At 36.7% G+C, this 24243-nt stretch overlaps 1 protein-coding gene across 4 annotated transcripts; it reads right to left on the bottom strand.

The window, feature by feature from the left end:
• Positions 1-713: 713 nt before the first annotated feature.
• ICE2 (interactor of little elongation complex ELL subunit 2) lies at positions 714-24218 on the bottom strand. 4 transcript variants are annotated; one of them, XM_065076056.1, is made up of 16 exons: positions 24076-24218; positions 23043-23147; positions 22443-22577; positions 20165-20432; positions 19480-19599; positions 18469-18603; positions 18010-18126; positions 16703-16862; positions 15282-15466; positions 13863-14796; positions 11649-11827; positions 10071-10200; positions 6078-6162; positions 5930-5980; positions 4647-4902; positions 714-2226 (listed from the first exon to the last, which is right to left on the bottom strand). In XM_065076056.1, the coding sequence occupies exons 3-16, from the start codon at positions 22508-22510 to the stop codon at positions 2035-2037; spliced, it is 2880 nt and encodes a 959-aa protein (XP_064932128.1). In that variant the 5' UTR covers positions 22511-22577; positions 23043-23147; positions 24076-24218; the 3' UTR covers positions 714-2034. The 4 variants fall into 4 exon arrangements, with proteins under 4 accessions (XP_064932128.1, XP_064932130.1, XP_064932127.1 ...); XM_065076058.1 differs by lacking the exon at positions 24076-24218 and adding an exon at positions 23723-23923; XM_065076055.1 differs by lacking the exon at positions 22443-22577 and having other exon boundaries at positions 24076-24212.
• Between the last annotated feature and the right edge of the window lie 25 nt (positions 24219-24243).

The following is a 24243-nucleotide window of genomic DNA, read 5'->3' on the forward strand; positions in this document are numbered from 1 at the left end:
GAGAAAGTCTTTTAGGCATATAGGTATATGGGCAAATAGACCATGAACTTCTAACCGATAAGAAACTGCATTGGGAAACTAAATTCCATACAAGTCTGGCAAAAGCTTTTATATATACAAACTGAAAACTGCTCTAAGCCCCCACATAAAGTTACTTATCTGGCAAAAATGACTCACAGCTAAAATATTCATATTATGAGAGGTCACTAAGTGCATTTAGGATCTGATATCAGGTCTACTCGTACTTTGCAAACAGCTCTACCCCAGTTCAGCTTGCCATTAGCATATTAATGCAGCTAAAAGTAGCAGTGGCCAAAAAAAGAATTAACTGAATAATACTTTAAATCTATCTAACAGTGGGGAAAAATATTCAGAAAATACTTTATATTTCACAAAGAATATTTTTTAATAATCATTAATTGTTTAAGCCTGCTTTTAAATAAACCATTTTCAGGATTGTGTAACATGTATACCCCAGTATGCAATGTGAATACTTTATGTTTACTTTCATGACATTAAAATGTGTCATGTCAAGCCCTGGTGAGCAGAGGAATGCTTGACCAGATGTGTGTACTTGGCAACTTCCTTAGTCCAAATAAAAGACTCAGAAGAAAATCTTCATGGTGGTTGTTTTTTGTGTTAGCAGTTTAAGCGTACAAACAGCTCTCCAGAACATCACACAAACAAAAATTGGTTCAGACATTTTGAAGTAGTTGTGTTCTCTAAAAGGCCAAAAAAGGAAAATAATTTATTTGACTTATTCTTGAAGCTTTCAAGAATTCATGAGCTCATCTAAAAACAATACTCTTAACAAAGGAAGATATAAGCACAAATCCAAAAAACACACAACAAAAGTAATGATGGAGAAGATAATTTTCAAGCTTCAATTTCGAGAATTGTTTCTGTTGAAATTCTATTTGATGAAATACTGAAAGTACGTACCACAAAACAGGTGTAATGCAGAGGAATCTTCCCACACAAGCAATCATGTTAGGTACAAACACATCAGAGAACACAATGCCTTTATATTCTAACATTCAAAACAACTTTAATTTTTCCACACAACACATTCACTAGAAAACCGTATGTCACCACAGTGCTTGGCCTTTTCACAAACAGGAAACTTAACTCCCCTCTGTCAGTTTAGCTCTACATTTCAAGCAAGCTACTGATGTGCAGTGTAGTCCAGTTGGGTCTTTGCAATGATGACCAAGGCCTTGATCCCATCACTTGTTCCTCCAGGCAAACCTGAATACCTCAGGTAAGCACTACTGCATAACAATGTGAAATCTGAGATGAGATTTAGGCTGTAGCCGTTCAATAATACAATAAATAACTCCATACTTATTTTTGAAGACACATCAGAAATCAAACCATTTTTGGCAATTGTTTTGGGGAAACATAAAAATATCTATTTTATCTGTTAAGCCATAACTTGTAAGTTTCCTTGTGCAAATTTATGGTGCCTATTATTCAAATATACACAGCTTTTGTTCCCCAAACCTCATTTCTTACAGCATCCTAAAATATATTTTTCTAAGTAATTAAAAAACTGGTAGACACTGCATGTTAAAAGGATTAAGTAATTAAATCCAAGTTGTTCCCCTTATGCACAACACACAAAGTAAAATATAATTTAAGAATATGTCAGAATAAAAAAAATTCTGTAAGAATTAAGCTGAAAAGTTATTTTTATTGTTGTTACACCGTATCAGATATTGCTGTCAACCACTGCTTCATTTTTCGAGCTGTAGTTTTGCTAAGAAAATCATGAAACCAACAGCAGATACTTTTGTCCCCTACCCTCGGCTGGAGTCACTTGCCTTTTCTTCCTCTGACTGAATCTGAGATTTTTCACGTGAAAAGTGTCCACTGAGGTAAGAAACAATTAAAGGTTTATCGAATGCTTCAGCTGTGGAGCATTTCCCCTGCCAGCTTGTTCTGGCTCCTTTGAATCTGCGATAAAGCCTCAGATTTTTTGTTTCGTCTTGTCGTTCTCCAGGCCACACTTATCACAGCATGGTTCAGCTATTCCTACTTCGGTTGCATTTTGCTGTACTTCATTTTTCGCTTTTTGTTCATCATGCTTTGTTTGCAGTAATTCTTCTTCAGCTTCTTTGTAGCCACACCTTCATTTCTAACAGGCTTCGCCCGACTGCCTTTTGTTTCCATAGCTACTCGCTTTCCCTCACAGGGTGTGTCCCATTGCCCTTTCGCCCCAGTCATCTAGACACACATGGGGAGAGAGAGAGAAAAAAAGAAGAACTAGAACGTGAATAATCTCAGGTCTGTACTAAGCACAGACACATACAGCTACCTTCAGGGAACTGCCTTTTACTTCTTGTCATTCCAACCAGACTCAGAGGCCACATCTGGGCTGGGCAACAGGCACAGCTGGTCTTCCCATCACCAGGGGGGTCTGACCACTCCTGCCTCTGTCTCACCCAGGGGCCTGGATTTCCTTCTGGCAGAACCCAAAGTGCACGAGGGAATTAGGAAGAGATGAACAACTCCAGTTTGCCCTGATATGAAGTCATGATGTGGCTAAAACATATAACTGGGCCTAAAAAGCATCCCACTGAGCACTAAGCTAGGCAGCGTTAGCATGTGGCCTTTACACAAATGAGTAAATCTATGCCGAAGAAAAATAACGCTTGAGAATTTGCTTACTTTTAAAGTCTTGTACTAACTGTTCAAAACATTAGAACTGAAAGTGAAATCTTTGGGAAATTTCCAGGGCATAATATGCATTACTTATTCACCAGCACAAATTACAAAGATGATTAGATTATTTAAAAAATTTCCACAACATTTTTGTAAAAATTTGTTTAGATGCAGACGATTTTTCCCCTCAAAAAATTCTATTCTATTTTAAAAACAACTGCAACAAAACCAGATGCTAGTGACTTTAAGGCCATATTCATTTTTACTTATCCTAATGACGTCTGAAAGGCAGATCATATTCAAATATCTAAAACATTTTTAGACTGAACTGCACTCCGAAGACATGCAGAATATAAATGCCGTGTAAGGGTGTTAATTTTCAGTAGAAAGGAGTAAGCCATCCACACACAATTTTATGTTTGTCTGAGACACAGAAATTGTGTTTTCTTAAATTAATGTACCTCACATGCCTCTAGACAAAGTATATATGCATCTACACAAAATAACTTATTACTCTTATTTTAGAAACAGTATCACATACATATTGTTACAAATGTGTTACTGTATAGGGATACCAATAAGAATTTAAGTTTCTGTATGTCAGGGAAACCATGTGAATTACAACGGAAGTTTCCCCCAAGGTGAAGGAAGTCAGAGCAACAAGAAACAGGTGATCAATGGCATAGAGGGCCAAAAGGAAATCTTATTTATGCTGCAGAGAATCAGTGTTATCCTTACACGAGCTTCACTTTAAATTACAAACAACGACGAACAGATCCAAGATGCTCCACCCTAGCCACTGAAATCAGGAATCAATATTAAGACAGGAAAGATTTCCAAGAGTGGCGTGAAGAGACTGAGGAAAGTACTTTAAAGAGTAACATCATTTGGTTTTCTGTTTCACCATACGATTATCCCACACCCAGTAAAGTAAAAGCTCTGACAATTTTTTTTTATTTCTGTGTGGCTGATTCGCTTACAACCTCTCTTGTCTGCATCAAATTTCACGTATCAAATATTACAGTCGAGTGTTCATTGCCAGTCCCACAGAGAAAGCACTAATCTGGATCCCTCTCCTCTACCTGGCTACTTATTTTCACTAAGCTTGTTAAAATTCAATATCTTAGGCTCCAAGACATGTCAGTTTCTGCTAAAATAGCTCAAAAAGGTTAAGACTTTGAGATCTGGGGGACAAATGAGAGGGACAAATGGAGATCAAGGTGGGATTGAAAGAACAGGAAACCAGGATAGAAGGCCCTTCCTGAAATTGTTTGAAGTACATGAGCAAAAAGCACCATCACAGAGGTAAAATTAGAAAATCCTTATAAATAGAAATATTGCATCTGTTTGAGCTGTACTGAAAGCCTATAAATTAAAAAACTTTCCATTAAGACAAATGCTACATTCTTTTTGCTGTCCAGAAGTATTAGTAGCTCACATTAAAGACGTAAACCTCCATTTTGAAAAAATTTTGCCATCAAACAAGGGTGGGGAAGTGTATTTTGTTTTTAAAAAAAACCCCACTTAATGTATCAGAGAGAACTGCAATAAGAGCTCAGTGGAATAGACCCTGACAGTAGAATTCACCTTGCCTGATTTTACTTGTCTGTAGTTGTGGTAACCATCTTTACTCCTGGAGTTATCAGAGAGAAAAATGACAACTCTACAGCACAAGTTCTACAGTCTGCTGAAGAGGCCCATCCTGGTGTGGAGACGTATCTTACAAAATACTCCATTTCCCTCTGTTAACAGCACAAGGAGCTTAAACATTGTTTTTCTGTACTGTAATGTTTAAAGCTAGGACAGATGAATCTTACCTGAAATATTTTTCAGGCAAAAGGCATTTCTGTTCTTGGTAGTGGATCTAGAACTCTAAAGGGTCTCTCTGACCCCACAGATGACAGACTAGCTATATATTCAAGGGACTGAAATAGATTATTTCAAAACTGCTCATCTGCTTTTCCATCAAGCATGATACTGACCTGCTGTTTCCACATGGCTTCCTCGGGTGCAGGTGGAAAGGTGCACGGAATTCTTCCAAGTCTCTTGTGATAAGGCAAGGGGACACTGGGATCTAATGGCACCCAGGGGACTGAAAGAGTGGCAGGTACGGTAGGCAGATCACAGTGAGCTTTATGCAAGTTATAGGATGTTCTCGTCTTGCCAAGAGAACTCTTGTAGATTGCAACTGATGAATCTCCTGCAGCATGAGTCAATAAATAAGAGCCCTCCTGCAAGCTAAAAAGATAAAGTTCAAAATGAAAATTATTATTTAGATGGTTTTGTTGTGTTTCATTTGATCAGGTTAGCTACCAAGTTCTTTATGGAAAAGCAAAACTTCTTTAGATATTTATTTATCAGTCCCTGTTTTGTAAAAAGTCTATGGACAAAAAAACAGGAATTACACTATGTTGATAAATACATACTAACTCATGTGTTCATAATGCATTTATAATGTACTAATTTATCATTGATGTACAGATTGTCATAATGTTCAGCAAAACATTGAAGCATACACTGAAAACCATCCATATTTGGTAAATCGTAATTCTTTAACCAGCACCTTACAAAGCATAATGCACATATACGGACACAGACACACAGAATTGATGTGCTTTAAATCATGCAGCATTAAACCCGTTTCTGGGAAGATAAATGTCAACCAAGTGTCCATACCAAAAATCTTAGTCACAAATCACAGAAATTATCAAGTGCAGGAAAACTCTTCTGTAATTCGAATTAAGAGGCTTCACACACAGTGCAAGAAATCTGCTTCACTAAAAAACTGAAAAACGCTTGCAGACTGAAAGCCTTGAAGTAGCTAAACAAATAAAGGAAGGCGCAAGAGAAAGGTTGCAATGTTGTACAGAGAGAGACATATGCTGCTGAAAGTCAAGCTAAGCAGAAGGGAACACAAACAGTATTTCTACAGATTAGGCAAAAAAAACCCCTGACAAATACATGATACTACAACCCACTCCTGTAAACTGTTTAATCATGTCAGAAGTTTCCAGTCTCCTCTTTTGAATAAGTGTTTCATAAAAATAAAGTTATTACTGTTTCGCATTACTTATACAAACCCTGTAATCCTAAGTGTTTTTTGCAGAGTACTGCATTATGCTATGCTATACCTAAAAGAATCTGTACAATATTTCATGTAACCAAAGAAATAAAAATCAAAGAGTAGACAGAAATCCTACCGAAGAAATAAGATAACCTGGGTAATGTTACAAATAAATACAATGAACAAGAATGGAGGACTTACTCAGACACTTTCTTCAAAATGTGATGAAGTATATTTAATGAATTCGCAGGCCTGCAAAGAAAGAAAAAAAAAATTACAAAAATAGTAAATTGCAAGGCTTGTAAGGGGCTCAAATTCATCAGTAAAAAAACCCACCAAAAATACTTACTTAATCAATCCAAGTTTTTCTCTCAAAATTCCTGCAGTAATCTTTTCTACCATAATAAGCTTTGATGTAAAAGCATCAATACGTCCTGAAAAATATTATTTAAATTAATAAACTAAAAATAAAAGCATAAATGCAAAAGCATAATTTACAGACCCAATAGATTTCAAATGGAATAAAAAATTTTGCTCTTTTAGAGCATAGAACAGTAAAAAGTATTTCTCAATGTTGCACAAGAATGGAAAGTAACTGTATAGCTCCACTCCTTATCAGCTTCTCCTCAAATCAGAAACTTCTCCATTTCTAAAGTAATCGACAGCATAGCTGAGGGAAAAAAACCCCTATGAACTACTCATACCTAATTTATATTATTGTATTTTATATTTGAGAAGTGACTGATTGAAAATATTTGACATTCAATAAGCTACCTATACAGTAAGCATTTATTTCCAACCCAGTTTTCAAATCTTTATTTAAAGGCCAATATTATCCTAGTCAAGTGAAGGTAACATAATGCAAATGCAAATAAATGAATAATGGTCAGGGTAAAATGTTCCCATTAATCAGCAAAGGTTATCGCAACTTTATTTACTGCTTTGATCGAGTACAAGTATCTTATTTGGGAAACATGTCACAGAGATTACTTCATTTGCAGATGCAGGATTTCTGATCTGAGTAGCAAGGGAACTTAAATCAACAACAAAGCCAGGTGCTCTACTAGCAAGAGGAGGACACCAGTCCTAAGTTTGATGATAGTATCTACGTTTTTGTGCAAACAAACACTACCTTTCTTGAGATGATACAAAATAAAACCATTCAACTTAATATCACACCTTGCAATCTCTGCAGGAAACCATAGTTACACTTCTGTTTTCTTTCTCATCTCCTGAGCTGGCAGCACTGCTGACGCACTGCGCTGGGCTACGAGATTCCTCCCTCAGCCACGCAGAGCAACACAACACTGAAGTACAGTGCTGGACAATTATGGAGCACAGATCAAAGTCCGAAGAACTTTCCATGCATACTTATTTGGCAAAACAAAAGATTGTTGAGACAGTCAATTAAGTTTTTTCAAGATCAAAGAGCTCCTTAGCAATTTAACACTGTGGTCTGCCACATGCTCGAAACTTCAATTTTAGAGGCTTCGCTTAATATCCACACAGTCTCAGAACAGTCTTAACAAGAAGACAAGTTGTAGGTATCATGCTAGTATTGGTAAGACCACAGTTTTCAAACAGTTATTCCATATTTTCACACTCATACTGTGGAGGAAATAGTAAAAGAGCAGTACATCTGTGGCTCTATTACAACTGATTTAAATTTTTTTATTACAGGACATGATATTTCACTTAAAATCATTCAAATTTTAGCATGATCTGAAGAGCCGAGTTGGTGATATGCTGAAGACTCAATGCTGTATTTGTAGCAGACTTGGGTTTTTTTTAAATAGTGGTGGGAGGGCACCTGCCCCACATGCTGGGAATACTAATTTACTGTGCAGGGCAGTGATGACCCACAGTAACCCTGTGCTTCCTTGGAGCACGCAAAAGGAGAACCCCTGCGGACCCCAGGCTTTGCTGCTGGAAGAAGCGCATGCAAGAGCTGACAAACAAACACCGCCAGAATAACCAGGGTTTCTCAATCCCAATGACTCTTTCTTCCAAGCACAAGAACAGAGTGTCAGCGCCGGGCCACTGAGGCCGGCCAGCCTGGGGTTCCGTGCCCATGTCACGGCCAGAGGCTATCTATGGAGGATCACCAGGGACACTCTGTATGGATGGGGATGGCTGGCGATGCCAGAACAACTCCTGCCGCCAGCTGCCTGCTTTCTCCTGTGCTCCTGTGAGCCTCTACAGAAGTGATGCTGGCTGGATGAGCTGTCTGCAAACTTCTGCACTCATGCTGTGATGTAACTGATAGGAGATTAGATAGACCTACATTCTTTCAGGTTTGTGTACTTTGTCAGCAGACTAGGCTTCTCTCTACAGTTTCACTATTTCCTCCTGCTTCTTGTGACTCTGGACATGCAAATAAAAATGTTGATAAAGTTTCCTATGGGGGGTTAAATCTCAGTGCAATTCGGTATACTGTTGTGCTTGCTTAAAGAAGAAAAAAAAAAAGCTAAAAATTCTTCAATACTGTATGTTAAGAAATTATTTGAAATGGAGAACTGCGTGCTTAACTATCTCTTTGTGAGGATTTTCTTAAAGCATGGAAAACCCACAGCAAATATTGCTTTTAAAATTTAAAATTAGAATAATAATTTCTGTTAAACATGGAGAGCAGACAAAGAAAGCTGCAATCAGCAAAACTATCACCTCAAATATTATTCACATAAACCTTATAATTTTATGATAGGATGCAAAGTTTCTACGTAAAAATTAGGAAAGAGAGAACTCAGCATTCCTAAAATAGTATTCTGATGTGAGCCACCAAGAGCAAAAGTGTAATTCAGTGCACAAGTGGAAAGGTTAAACAACCACAGGCCACCACTGCTGCCATAACAACCATAAAAACAGAGATTTTTTTTTTTTCTACAATGAGAAAGCAAGGCAGTCACCACTGTAGAACACTCCTTCACTGCACAAACAGGACCCTCCTCACTCTGTAGCAAGTGCCAAACATATTCTAAAATGCATTTTGACTAACAACTTTGCAGATTCTCTCTTTTAAGAACTTACTAATTACAATATAATTGGTATCAGAGAGCTCTCCATATACTAAAAGGGCTGTTAAAAGAATATGGCCACATTCTTTACATGCATTATTTTCATTTCTCTATAGAACACGTTTCCTAATAGCATAAACCTTCCTGATATTTCAAATGTTATTGTACAAACATGAATACAGCATTTTCTACAGGACACGTGTCATCTCTTCTACGCAACATTTGTAGTTTCCTGCTTCATTCTCACTGCACGTATGTTAATTTTCATTCAGCGATTCTATTACATTACCTCCTGTTTCCATCTGCTGCATGATACAGGACAAAGAGTATCAAAATCATCCCTTTGAGAGGGATGTTTCAAGTCATATATCATATTAGGAAAATTAAAATTCATGGGTCAGCTAGATACAGACAATGGGCAACCTGGAAAATGTGTTTAAGTAAGATCATCCAGTATTTGGAATGCCTGAAGAATATCATAGCTATGGAAAGAAGTTTTCAGTAAACTTATGTGATGTATTTTTCTTCTTCCTATTAGGAATTTCATTTCTGCAAAGCCAGAAAATTGCCTTAAGTATGAGATACATGTATGTTGTTTTCAAAGCATGTAATTTCTCTTATTTCTGACCAACAGAACTCGCTTTGGCCCTATCTTTCCTGTTTTTCCTCATTCTCTTGTATCTTATCTGTCTACAAGTTATCAGTGCAGAAATATGAACATTATCGTTTCTTTTCAAATAAAAATACGTAACTTTTGACCTTTTCCCATACTGCATGCTCAAGGGCCAAGGAATCCGCATCCCCCAAGCCACATACTCAATCCTCTGTTCATCTTCTGTTTTTGTATATAACAACAAATGTATTTAAAATGATTGCACAAAATGGTAAGACATATTTATAGCTCACATTTGAACAAGAAATATTTTTACCACACCTGCAACAAAATAATTCCTGTTGTATGACTCATTAAAAAAAGAAAACAACCCTCCCCTAAAAACCAAAGATGCTTTAAGTCGTGAAGGTTACAAACTTCAGAAAAGTAAATTCATGCTTACTGATACATTTGTCTTTGAAAGGCAAACAAATGCAGCTCTTGAAAACAAAGATTACTAGATGCTATTCATCTAAAACCAAAGTTGAAATATCCTCATTCACCACCCAACCGAAATTTTAGACAAAACACTTAAGATAAAAGTGAAAACCAAGATTAGAAAGTTAAAATAAATAAGGACATATGGAATATACCTTTAATAAGCATTTTTGTCTTCTGTTATTCTATGAATATTCAGACACACATTTCTTGAGTAAAAATCAACACATGAACTCACCAATATAAAATAAGCATTCAGAATGCAACATACTCTCTGTCCACAACTGACACACTTCACTTTCTGTAAGAGCTTCGGCACCATAATAGGCTTGGTATTCTAGTTTTGGCAACAGGAACATTGGAGTAAGCTGTAAAAGTGAAGATACAAGGAAAATCAGCACTTGCTGTCAAAAAAAAATCCACAATTGATCTACATTTTGTAGTTGATAACCACTGGACTTCCACTACAGCTGAAGCAAGAGATTTTGACTGATGGCTCACATTCTATGAAACCCACAGTACAAACATTGGACTACAGAGACTCTATAGAGAGGAAGGTGAAATGCAGGCCAAAAAAAAACCAAACCCACAAGCCCATGCAGGCTTTTACAATTAATAAAATTTCACTGATAACTATTTTTTCCATGGGACTAAATTAATTTTAAGTTCACACTTCTGTGCTCTACTGCCCTCTGCAGGAATTTAAGAAAAAAACACACATTTCTGATTTGGTTATTTTCAGTGCAATCCTGCCATTTATTTCCCTTGGCAGAATCTCACTTGAAATTAGCACGTAATGTTCAGACTCTCAGTTGAAATTAGAGGCTAACCTTTGCATGTTAACACTAACAGAGAAAATATGAGCTTTTTCTCACTGACAAACAACAGTCTAAATTTCAGCAGTTTATTGAAAAATAAACAACAGTGCTCTGTTTCCGATTAACAAACTAAGCAGCTATTCACAGGCGTTTATAAGCAGTGGATGAATAGCAAAGACATGGTATTTCTTCAAAATGAGATTCTGAGCATGGAGTCTTAGCAAGTAATCAGAGTTGCAAAGCTCTATTTCCATTTCAACAAAGCATAAACAACTCACAAAATACCTGCCTACTGTAACTCTGGTATTCTGGGCAGGGAGACACCAAACCAAATTTGTTGAATGATTCAGAGGACAAAAATTTGACAAATTAATAAATTACTGAGAATTCCAGAATAAGCTTTTCTTCTTCTGATGTTACAAGGAATATATGGATTACACTTGCATGTAAAGCATTTTTCCCTCAGGACAAACGATTTGCTAAGATGAACACCATTGCCTTTCAAATAGAATGAATAGCATCTCTTTTTATCTTTAAATGTGTCCTCTGTTGTTCATTCTATCTCCTATTTCTCTGCCTAACTAGGCATAATAGCGAGGCTGAATTCTGCTTGAAAGTATTTATGATCATGAACATTCTCAAGGCCTTGGGCCAAAAAATCTAATTACTGCATTAACTTTTACGAACAGTTCAAACTGACATTAGTTTACATAATTACCCATGCACATTACTGTAACACAGTTGTAGTAAGAAATGCAGAATCACACTTGCTTATCTTATTTAATCAAGTAGGTTTAAAGAGATCACAAGTTATTCTTCCCTCTCTCCCTACAGCAAATATTTACTTAAAGACGACACACACTGTAAAGTTACAATTAAATGTACTAATTGTCTGAGTGAAAACACAAATGCTATGGAAGACTGGGAATCCCAGAGATGCCAGTTGAGCTTAACTGTTTAAAAAACAAAACAAAACAACCTAATAGCAGAACCTGTACCTTTGGGGCTTTTTTCTTTTTATGGTATCGTGGCAATGACGTCACTTTTTGCACACTGCAACGCACAAGTAACAGCAGATCATTCAAACTGAATAGCTTATACACAAGGTTACCATCCTGAGGTGCTTTATACTGTGAAGGGTCTTCTTCAAGCATCTGAAGTTCATTTGGCAGCTTTGCTATAGAAAATGGATAAAACACAAAATGACAAGTTTGTATACTCTTTACCATGAAGCTAATTAACTTTTTTTCTCTTGCAGTAGATTTTTTTTTTAATAGGATCTGTTTTGTTTCCTAAAATTTTGGGGTGAAAACCATCAAATAAGGCCCAAGAAGTCACTTACGTTTTACAAAAAAAATTAAATTTTGAAAATGTCCACTATAACTTTTTAAAAATATATTCTACAATATTCCCACATATTTTACCATAATCATTAGATATAAACAGAGCTATGAGACTCCACAAATGGTATTCAAAGGCTGGTATTTAAGCCATAGTCACTCAGCACAAAGGAGACAAACATTTTATTTACAACAAATGCCTCCTGAGAACCGTCATCCATTCACCAGTCACTGAGATAACTCACACCTCAGGTTTGGGTGGTAGCATAAGCCCCTGCTCCAAACTGAGTTTGCTTCAACTTCAATACTAACATATTCAACAGAAACACCCACTAGATCTCCCAGCACGGCTTTGAGGTAGGTTAACAAACACCTCTGCATTCCTTAGAGATATTTTAACAAAACATATAAAATAAGCAAGAATAAACTCCAACTTGTTTAAGACTACTTATTGAAAATTTATCCAGTTCTGGTTTTTGTCCTGCAGATATGTGGAAATATTTGCCAAAACTACAAATGGGTATGGCATTAGTGTTATGAATCAATACATTAACGTTAAATTTACAGTACATGTGCATCTTTGAATAAATGTATACTATGAGATATTATCATCCAAGTGACCAGAAATTTTCTGTTAGTAACTTAGTTCTGGCTTTCTACAAAACAAGACATTCATAGGGGTTTATCAGTTCACCACAGAACTTTCAATTTGTAGAATTATGCTTTCTGTTCTTTCACAGTCACACTTCAGCATCTTAGCTATATTGGTTTTACTATCTCTATTTAAAAAAAAAAAAAGAAAAATATTCTATTATCAAAGACCTGAATTCCATACTCTGGGTTTTTAAGAGAAGGGAAAATAGAAAGAATACCATGCTGCTCAACCCTTCAAACTGAGGGAGGAGACATGGTCTTTTAGGGACGAATAAAGTTGAGTTAAATTGATAAAAAAGGTAGGCAGTGACAACACAATTTCAACTAAAACAGAATCAGTTGTGTTGTTAACTCTTTCCATTACAGATTTAGTAATTCATTCATATGTGATAAATGGCCTGCTAGTCATAAAATACCAGCAAAACGTTTTCCCATCAAAAAGCATCAATTGGTTGGAATTACATATTTGAGGACAAGAGTATCTGTCCTGATGCAACCTGCTTGCTTCTGACTTCAGTTGTACATGACTCAGAAGCAACTCAGGCATGTGAGGAAAACCTCAACGTTTGTGGTCCCAAGGATCTTCAAGACTACTAGTTCCTGGCTGAGCTCTGGTTGTAGCAAAGCCTCAATTTCCAGCTAAATGTCTGAAAACTTGGCGAGGTGATTTGTGGAAAGTCCTCATTAATCTTCTGGAATAGATTGCTAGGAGCTAAGAAACAGTAACTGAACTAGGAATCTCAGGATGTACACACCCAAATTTCAAGTTTTCTTTCTAGTTCTAACTGCATAATTGGATTGCATTTTTCTTCTACAGAAAATGTAAAATAATTCCATTTTTGTTTGACAATAAATTATTTTTGCAGATCAGATTACTCAAATAATTGAACTTCTGAGGTAAAGTAACTCATTTCACTACAAAATGATTTCTTCCCCTTGGTTAAAAACCTTGTATATAACAACTTTTTATTTCTCTGAAGTAAAATATTTCACATTCACCTCTGTGGACAAACAGCTCCCAAAATGCTCTATGTGTGCAAGACAGCATTTGTCACACAGAGAAGACGTTGTTAAAAAAGAAAAAGTCACATCTCTAACTAAATGCAACAGAGGTACTATTAAGATGTTCTTCAGATGAAGGAGTTAAAATGTTTTTCTGTTATATTTTACCAAAATTTGGGAATTTTACTCCTTACACAATGAACACCGTTTACTCACTCTTTGGCACTCCCTGAAAAAGCGAAGTCCAGGTATTTCTAGATGAGCCACTGGGATTTGAAATGCGGGCTGGCACAGCTTCTGTGCTGGAGCTCACCAGTGGGTTTGGAGACTGAGGCACCTGGGCTGGCACAGCATTAGAATTCTCACAGCTCACCACGTGAGCTTGGTGGGAAGGTGACTTGAGCAGTTCAGTTTGCATTTTCAAAATCTGTCCAACAGGATCCAGTTCCTTGGACAACTTTCTGGTAGGCTTTCTGGATGAATTTTTTCCCTGATCCATATCTGAGCAATCAGTCATGCCTGCTAATGGAATCTGCGTGGGGGAAGGTGATTTGGCAGCCTCTGCCGAGCTGTGAGAAGCAGTGTTTGGTATAGTTGTTTTGCAACAATCAGTGTTTTTACATTCTGTATCCATTATCAAACGCTCTTCATGTGTGTCACCACTGCATAAAGAAGTCTCATTTTTTTTCGCGGCATTAGTCACCTTGTCACTAACAGCATTAGATAGAGTATTTAATTTCATTTCATTGTGTGATACTCTGGTCATGACATGCTGTGCTTTGTTCAGTCCTACCTCCTCAGAATTTAAATTTTCATGAGATGAATTTTCTTCAGGATTGAAGCATGGAATGCCATCTAATGATGGAAGCTGCATGCTGGCACATGTCGAAACTCCTTGCTCAGAAACGGTGTTTTTCTCTTCTTCACCTCCACTGTTCATGGCGGATGTGGTTTTTTTCTCTGTTTTTAGGCCATGTGATAAAACTTTAGCAGCGTTGCTAACTGTAGGAAAAGTACTTTCCATTTTACAAGTTCTTGAGAGCTTGACAGCTGCTCCAAAAGTTTCCAGTTCAGTAACATCATCATCAAAGTCCATCCCTGTGTCAGCTGGAATGGGAATCTTCCTGCACTCGTAGGTATCAGAAGACATCTTAACACAGGGAGGAAAAAACAACATAAAAAACAAAACACCACACAACAAAAAAAACAAACCAAGAAATAGAATGTGTTAATCACAAATAAGACTCCGTCAAATTGAAAATATGAAAAGCATTCTACAGTTCGTATTTTGACTGCTGGAAGAGGGGGTAGCAACCGAAAAAAATATTCCTGCATTTAACACGGAATATCTTAAGTCCTAGAAGTTGAAAGGTCTTTTCAAGCAGAAATAAAGTTCATAAAACTTTTCCCACTTAAATAAACTGATAAAAATACATTTTAATGAAATAAACATTAAAGCTGAGATGCATTTAAAGGAACTAGACAGACATTTAAAAACATATGATCTGTAACTCCGTGGTAGAAAAACTACAGAAAACCTAAATTTTCCTTCATTATCGCAGTACAAGTAACTTAGGAATTATAAACATAGGTTTTTGGTTTTGTTTGTTTTTAAGAAGAGGTGAAGCTACATACATCCCACTGAAGCAGATTGTCCTCAGCTGGTTTGTCCATTGATATGTCAGAAATAGAAACACAAGACATTTCAGTTGCTAGGAAGTCCATTGGAATTTCATGGAAGATTTGGTTCCTCTCTCTTACTGTCATTTCCTTTCTCAGCAGGGGTGAATCAACATAAACCACTTTTGCTGGTTTACTGCCTTTTCAAGAACAGAAAGAGATCAAGTACATATTAAAGGAAAAAAGACTATTGGATAATTTAAATAATCTCTCAGCTTCTACTTGTGGTGAAATCCATTCTGCATTCCCACTAGAAGAAATTCAAAACTACCCTCTCATTCATTAATGTCAGAAAATAAAAGCACGTCCAGATATAGTGTGAATTGCTGGGATCCTGCAGCAGCAATCCACACCACATTAACAGTCAATCATTTTAAAAGCAGTTCTAAACAGAGAATTTGTGAGATAAGAATTTAGGATTTTGTCATCCCTTATATTGCATTATAGCACCAAATGCATTCTGCTGGGGTTTTTTTTTAAGCCTCATTCCCCAAAAGTGATGGCTACAGTTTATATTTTTTCTAATCAGTAACTATGTTTGGGCTCTGCTGCCCCACTCTTTTGTTTACACTTTAATACACACATGAATCATTCATAGATGTATCAAAAATAGCAGCAATACCCTACCCAATATTATACAGAAAGCAAAAGCACATGGTGAACATACTATCACTGTTCCAGGAAAAAAAAATACCTGTGGATTGGAAAAATCTCATGAGTGCAACAGCTGTATGTCCAAATTCCATCTTAACGGTGAAACCTCTAGAGGTTGTTACTATTCTCAGCAACGAGATGGAATAAGGTGTAGAAAAGTATGAAATGACTTTGCTAACAGCTTTTTTCCTTGAAAACAGAGGACAAGCTATAGCAATGGATTTTTTTAAAGTTCATTTTTTTTTTCTGATAACTTCAATTAAACTAAACCTTTTTCTTTACAACAGAAAGGCCCCTGACTCATTACCAGACGACAGCTGAAAACTATTAACTTCAGATTTTTGCCCTTCAAGATGTGTGAACTAAAGTCAAATTTTATTACTTTGTTCGAATCCACAAACTAAAAACATGGAAGTACTTAAGAGAAGCTATTTTCTTACAGTTGCATTCTAGAAAGCTGCTGCTTTAGAAAAGGTAAAAATTTGAGCTTATAATTACTATCATGATTTTCATTAAGCTTAGCTTCTTCCTTTTTTAATAAATCCAAAATTAAACTATTCTATTATTGTGTGAAGTAAACCAGACTACCTTCTGCCTTCCTGCAATTTGTTTTACTATATTTTCTGATTTTCTGTTCTTCAGTCAGCTCAAAAAAGATTATGAGAATATATAAAGGTCTTCATGGACAAAACCATAATTTTTGTAATGAAAACATACTATACCTGCAACAGGGATAATTTTAACACAAACTGGAATTTCCCATTGTTCCTTGTAGTTTAGTCCGTGATTATTCAGCAAAGTAAATAAAGATCGATTACTTAAAACGACTTGAGGACAGTATTTCAAAGCAAGTTTTTCTGCATTTGAATCTGAACTAATATCCTAAAGAGAAAAAAAAAAATCAATTTTTTAAAGGTTTTTAGGAAAGACACACATAAATTTAAATGTGTAAGAAAAACTTCAAACCCGAACAAACATGGATTAATCCCCCCCACAAAAGCCCACTGTGAGTATGCATTTCCATGAAGAGAAGAGACTTGGAATGCTCACAAGGTGGGAGGAGAACACTGAGGACTAAGATAACAGAAGCCAAGGAGCACTGAGGACCATGAGAGAGAAATCAGGAAATCCCAGCTATTTACTTTTTCCTGCAACCTGAGACATCATCAGAAACATTCCCTGTTTATAGCTATAACTTCTCTTGAGTTATGTATTGTTCTCCTGTGTCACCTCTGCTACTTTTTATGCAAAAGTGTCTATGCAATCATAGTGCCCCTGTTGAAAGCTGAGTTTTTGATACATGAACAATCTCCTTAAATTTGTAGATAACAAATTATCCTGAATAAACAGTCACCAAAAAAAAAAAAAAAAAAGAAAAAAAAAGAAAAAAGAAAAAAAAAAGAAAAAAAGAGTTCTACAGCATGAAAAACTCATTGATTTTCTCTGTGGAAGAAGACAAACAGAAACATCCAATATTTAATAGCAAGGTAGAATGGACTTTATGCTGTTTACCAAAAGAAATTCCCAGGGTAAGCTAACCTAATCAACTTTTCAGGTAACCAGACAGTCTAAAGTATTTATTCTTAGCCTCAGGACTACTTTCTTAAATCAGAAGCCTTCACATCCACATGCATTCATAGCTATGTATATGCACACACAGAGGCCAGCTTAGAAATTGCAAAGCAAAATTTAAGAGGAACATCACAGTAATAAACAATTCTATCTAGATTCCACAGACAGCATGTTCCAATTCATGGACCTCTCTAATGTTTCACTGAGAGAGCACAGAATGGCCCTTCCAGAGGCACTAGATTCATAAGGTAATAACCCAACTTTTGACAAGGGAAATATGACTGCTATAAATAAAATACTAAACAAAGAATGATCCAGTATATGCTCCTACGCTACAAGATGTGTAAGATTAGGAACAAAAAAAAAATTAAGAAACTTGATGCTGCCAAATAAAAAAGGCAAAATTCCTCTTCTCTACAAAACACGCCTTAAAAATGACAATAAAAAGGTTACTTACATTGTGCATAATGGAAGCCTTTTTTTCTGGAGTTATAATAGATGTAACAGCTTTATAATCTGTGGGCAGTTGAACAGACATGGTAGGGAAATCTGTTTTACCATGTCTTGCTGTACCCTTGAAGATATCAAGCAGCATCAGAAAATAGCGTTAGCTGAAATCACGCTGACTCAACATTGCACTTCTTATAATGAAAGATATTAAGAAGTTATATATGTGCATTCTAAAGTTAGTGTTATATTAAAAATATACTCTGAATGTAATATTTTTATTGCAAAAATACAGTGAAGGGTGTTAATAGCCTTACAACCAAAATAATTTCATTAATGTTTTCATTAACAATTTTAATTATAATCCCTATTCCAAGCACTATTACTTTCAAAAAAATCTGAACAATCCAGATGTAAGTCTACTTATTTGAAAATACCACCAAAACTGTATGTATATGCAAGATATTACCATTACAAGAAGATTTTTTTCCAGCTTAAAGGTCAACTGTGTATGAAACTTTCCTCCCATGATACTCATGATCTCCTGGAGTGTGTAAAACTCAGGATACTTTTGCACATGTCCGATACAAGCACGTAATAATTCCTATCATAAAAAAGAAAATAATAGTTTATGCACTTTTATCTCTCATAAGATGTTCACTGAAAAACATTTTTTCTGCAATTGCAAGTTTCATTTGCATATACTTTCTGTAAAGATTACAGTTATATTTAGCAAATTAGTGCTAACAGACTTGTTCAACTTTTCCAGTTAGAGATGCTATTTAAAAACTTAGAGATACCAGTACAACTCTATAATAATTAACTGGTATCAGAACTGAATGCTCTACTCCAGTAATGTTTTTGTAACATAATGTGGCACTTACTAGAAAAGACTGAATTTTTAACAAGAAGAATATAAGTAGCCCATCTCAATTAAGGCAAGACATTATGAGGAAAAAAAGCAAGAGCAAGTCAACCCACTGATGGGAAAACTTAACAAACCTGTATTCTGGAAATCTTTTCCTGAAATGTGTTATTAAACTAAGAATGATATATAAAGTTACATTCATTTTTGATTTTAGAATCAAAGTGGATATTTAACACAGCATGAACTTGCAGATGATTATGATTACAGCCTGAGTAGCCTCTGATTAAATTGACTTTTTAACATGCTACTGTAGTGGAAAGCTTAACATCCTGTCCTGAGTTTAAAGATGTCATTTACTTAATTGGTGACTCAGTCTTTGTACAGTATTTAATTCAATGACCTCACTTATACTGTGTCTTATTGGCTACAATAAAATGTGGGCCAAGCCACACTGCACAGCATATGGGAAATGGCGACTTTTCACGTCTCATCCCACCCTGTAATCAGCACAAGTTTGGGGAATATCAGTCCCCATGAGCAGTGCCGACATATCTTAATCACAAATCCAATATGATTGTTTAAGAAGAGATTTTACACAGTATCGGTCATTACTTCAGTATAACGTTGAGCATGTTCAGAGATGGCATCATAATCCTGGGCACAGCTTTTTGCAGCATTTTGGGCAAATTTCATAAATTCTGCAACTTCATTGTCTACCACTTCTTTCATTTGCTGGGGAAAGGAAAAAAAAATATTATTATTTTTTTTAAAGACAGAATGGAATCCTGTAGGCTATGTATGTAACCATCCAAATTTCCAGAGAGGTAGTACAGGTGATGGTATGAAGCAGGGCACAAATTCCATGTGCTGCTCAATTTGACAAGTCTCTGCCTATGTTCAGAGTTTGATTTAAGTAAAAACAAAACAAAACAAATCTTTGCAAGGTCTATTTCCTTAAAAAAAAAAAAAACAAACAACCAAACCAAACAAAAAAAACACCACACCAACAAAACACCACCCCCCAACAAAGAGCAAGCATCTTTTGATCATACATTGTTGGTTTACAAAAATAAATGTTACAAGACATTGCTGGAGCAAATTTACATGATAGAGTGACAACAACATCTGAGCTCTGACTTCATAAGCAATTACATTTTAAGTAGTAACACTTACTGTGTACAGTGATTATATGATTCAGGATTCAATGAAAGTGAATTTAAAAACATTTTGATACATTTTCCTCAACCCTTGGTAACAACAACAAAAAATATAACTCCTTCCATATGTGCACACTTACCAGATACATGAGTAATTCTCTCTCACTTACTGCATCAGCTTGACAATGGTTTACTTTTTTTGAGTACTTAGTAGTCAAATATAAGTACATTTTCTGCTCTTCTGCAGTCAAGCAAGAGGTAAATGGATAGGGGAGTCTAGGTTCTGGAAAATGGTGATCGTCAGTTGTGTTTTTAACTTCCACTTCAACCGGATCTGCAGCCTGCATGCTACAAGTCTGTCTGCTTCCTGAAGACTTTGCCAAAGTTTCAGTTTTTTTTTTTGCCTCTCTGAAAGAAAAGTAATAAATGAAAGCACTTACACTTTGCATATAAACATTAGTATTTGCCAGAATTAATAATGGCAGTCATGCAAGCCTAAACTTCAAATACAGCAAAATGTACTGTGAGATACTGTACTATTCCAATTCCTAGTCCATGTCATAGGAATGCTGTTATTGTGAAACTTCACCTGGACAATGAGACTAACCCTTAGTACCAACAATGGGTTTGCCACTGGTTTAAAGATGACAAAACAAACAAACAAAAGTGTTGCTTTTTTTTTTTTTTTTTAAACAAAGTAGTGAATATATTAGTTTATAGACTCAATGTTGAGGTGACAAGCTAAATATGAAAATCTGATTCTTTGTTCTGGAAACACCCATTATTCATGAAAAGATTAAGAGTCTCAACATTTTGTCATCCACTGATGGATGGTGTTCAGAAACATTTTGCAATGAGAAGGGTCTAACTAATGAGTCAAAGTTATGATAGTAAAGGAGAAAGACTAAGCAAAAACCGCCCTTCCTTCACTGTAAATTATGTAAATGAAAACTACGTAATTGTAACAATAGAAATTCCAGATTTCAGTGAAGAAATTCCCAAAAACAGAGCACAGCATTTAAGAGTTTATTTTTCTTCTCTAAAAAATGCCAAAAGACCTGCCAAAAATTATCCTAGGCTAAGGCAAGGGGTGTAGCTGCTCTAGCAACCAAGAAGAAGTAACATTATTAGGCTGGTTCTTAAAGCAACTCCAGTATACGAAGGCTATCTTAGCTGTGCTCTGTTTAAAATAGCTGTTCTAAGAGAGAAAATGTTTAAGGTTAACAAAATGAACATTAACTGCTGATCTTGGAAAAAGCATATTTTTAAGATACAATTTCAGCAGTAGAAAACATCTCAAGTGTTATTCAAACCCAGCAGTATCACGTCCACAGTTCTTAATAATACTTCACAGCTGTCTCTCTGAATATGAGAATGTGTCCATCCTTGTGGCACAAACTGGCAAATTTAATTAAGCTGCAGCAGCGACAAGATGCTGACTCAGATATGCCAATGTAGGAACATCAAGAAATTCTAGCAGCTTAAATTGGCTATATTCAGCACTGAATGAAATGGCAGCACATCAAGATCATTTCAGTATGCAGCGCTGTCACAGTCTTCATCAGAGTGCAAACCAAAATAATCTGACAGAGCTTTTCTGTCCATATTTACAGTATTATACTTTATTTGAGCTGACGGCTTAAATTTTTCCTCTTCATTTTATCAGCAACCTGCCTTCACAGCTTCTATGGTGAGAGAACATACACTTCAGTAAATATCTATCAGAAACCCCAATACAAAAATTGACAAACTTCCTCCAGCTTTTACTTTCACATTTGCCTCAACAGGTTTCATTTATCTTCCTCTTGACTATGGCCACACAACCCAGTCCCATCAATTTCTGAATTTTTCTCATTCCAACCTCTCTTCTGGCTATAAATCCACTTCTACCATACACAACTGAACACAATCCCACATCTACACTAGAAACCTTTTTTCTACATCATCTAGAAGAATAATCCCACAGCAATATCCAGTGTAGCCAGTAGCAAGCTCTAAGGGCTGCGCTCACTTCTGCCAGTTCAAGGAAAGCTGCTCCAACAGAGAAGAACCAGAAAAACATCTTGCTAAAGATGTGTGATATATAGAGAGTCATGTGATGTAGACTGGTATTCCCCTCAAATACGTGTTCTCACAGTATCAGAATCTCCCACATGATGAACTCCCCACTTAGAGCGCAGGAGGTACCTTGGTCTCTCATGCACATTCTTTGTGATGTCAATGTTCATCCATCATGAGACACTTGTACCTCCCTATCAGCTTAACAACTTAATACAAAAAACAATAGCGTAAGTACAGTCCTCTAACTTGATATCCACCAGCACGAGCTATGTGTTCCAGTACACAAAGCAAATGTTGCTTCTATCTCCTCAACTTAAGAAAACAAAAAAGACATCAAAACCACACAACCAATACTACCTGTACCACCCATCTTCACGTAATTTCACTTCCCATTCTTCAGCTAACACTCTATACACTTTCTTCATTACTCAAGGAATTAATTGCAGTTCCACTGCACCTAAGACACAGTTGGATCTCCATAAAGAGTGCTGGCTATTTCAAAAAGATACAAGTAAAACACATTTCAGTGTACGTTAACATCAGCCATCTACAAAGTGAGAAGACATAGGCAGCAAGACAATCATTTAAAAAAATCTGGTTCATGGGTTACAGGATCTTACTGTGGCCAGTTAAGAGTGTGGGTCAAACTTAATCCCTCTTTGGTACATAAGAGGAAGCAAAAAACAAGCACTACCCCCCAAAATAACACAAACCCCATCCCCAGACCCCCAAAATACCAGCCCACCCCCTCAAAAGACAGGCAAGACCAGAGGTCCCAACCTAGACTCTTCCTGCCTTCTGAGGTTCCACAACAGGTAAAGCACAGACCAGCTACTGAACTGAGTCAGTAATAAATGCTTGCAGACCAGATAACATGCAGCTTTCCCCAAAACAGTAAGGTATGGTGTTAGTAGCATGATAACAAACAGTAAAATATTATAAGGTAACAGAATATACCTGTTTGATAAATGCCATAGTTCAGAGATGCTTGGAGCCAATGAATATTTTTCATAGATTTCATGTGAGAAAAATACTTCACTGCCATTTTTTGGTGAAATATCCCTGATAATAATAAAACAAAAACAAAACAATAACATTGCAATACACAAAAAAATTAAAGGCCACATCTGTCCCTAACAAACAAAGAGAAGTATTATGTATTTAAAAACAAACAAACAAAAAAGGCCATTTACACAGTGTTTCCACACTCCCTCTTCATGGAAAGTTGCATATATACTAATTCCCTACTGGCTTCCAATAGTAAAATAGATGTGTTCATAGCAGCCAAAAATAACAATTAATACAGGGTCTAAGTTTTAGATACGGTGAGATAAATCCTGATGGAGTCACTTGCTTTCAGGTGCTTATTAACCAAGACCAAACATCGGGTTGAACTCACTGGAATCTTGAGGAAAAAAAACCTTAATCTTGTTCTTTTATTTTTCAGGAGATATTTTGTTTTCCACACACATCTTACGCTGTAAACTGTCCTCTTTAAAAAAAAAATAATAAATTAATATAGCCCTTCCAGCGAACAGGATTTATACAATACCAGTTTTACCAAACTATTTTGAAAGGCATGAAGAAAGATTCATCTCTGTCTTCCTCACAAATAAACTAATTCAAAACCAGCTCACCTCTCTAGGCTTAATAAGCCGACTTACTACTCTGTAGGGCTTTTCGTATGCAAAACAAGAACAACATCACTGCCCCAAATCCATATCGTGGACGTGCGTTACTTAATTGTCCCTCATTTCTGAACACAAACACATCATCACTCACCCCTCCCTCCTCTGAGGGAACAACCAAAAATGGCGCTACCCCCTCACCCCCCCCTGTGGCGGGCGGGGCCGGCAGGAGCGGGAACCCGGGCCCGCCCCGCTCCCCCCGGGCGCATGCGGGCCGGGCAGCGCGGAGCGAGGGGGCATCTTCCCGTCCCCGCTCCTCAGGCGGGTCTCGCTGGATGGGGGGCGCAGGGGAATGCGCTCACCAGCTCAGCAGCTGCTCTTCGGCCGCCATCTTGACGGGCTCCGTGGGGAAGCGGGTTTGCCGGCTCCTCATCTCCCCGCGGCCCGAGCCTACCTCGCGGCGCTGGCCAATCAGCGTAGTAGAGCGCTGGACACGCGGTGTCAGGTGTTCTGAGCCAGCCAATGGGAAC

This window comes from Columba livia, chromosome 11, assembly GCF_036013475.1.
Source record: "Columba livia isolate bColLiv1 breed racing homer chromosome 11, bColLiv1.pat.W.v2, whole genome shotgun sequence".
Taxonomy (NCBI): Eukaryota; Metazoa; Chordata; class Aves; order Columbiformes; family Columbidae; genus Columba; species Columba livia.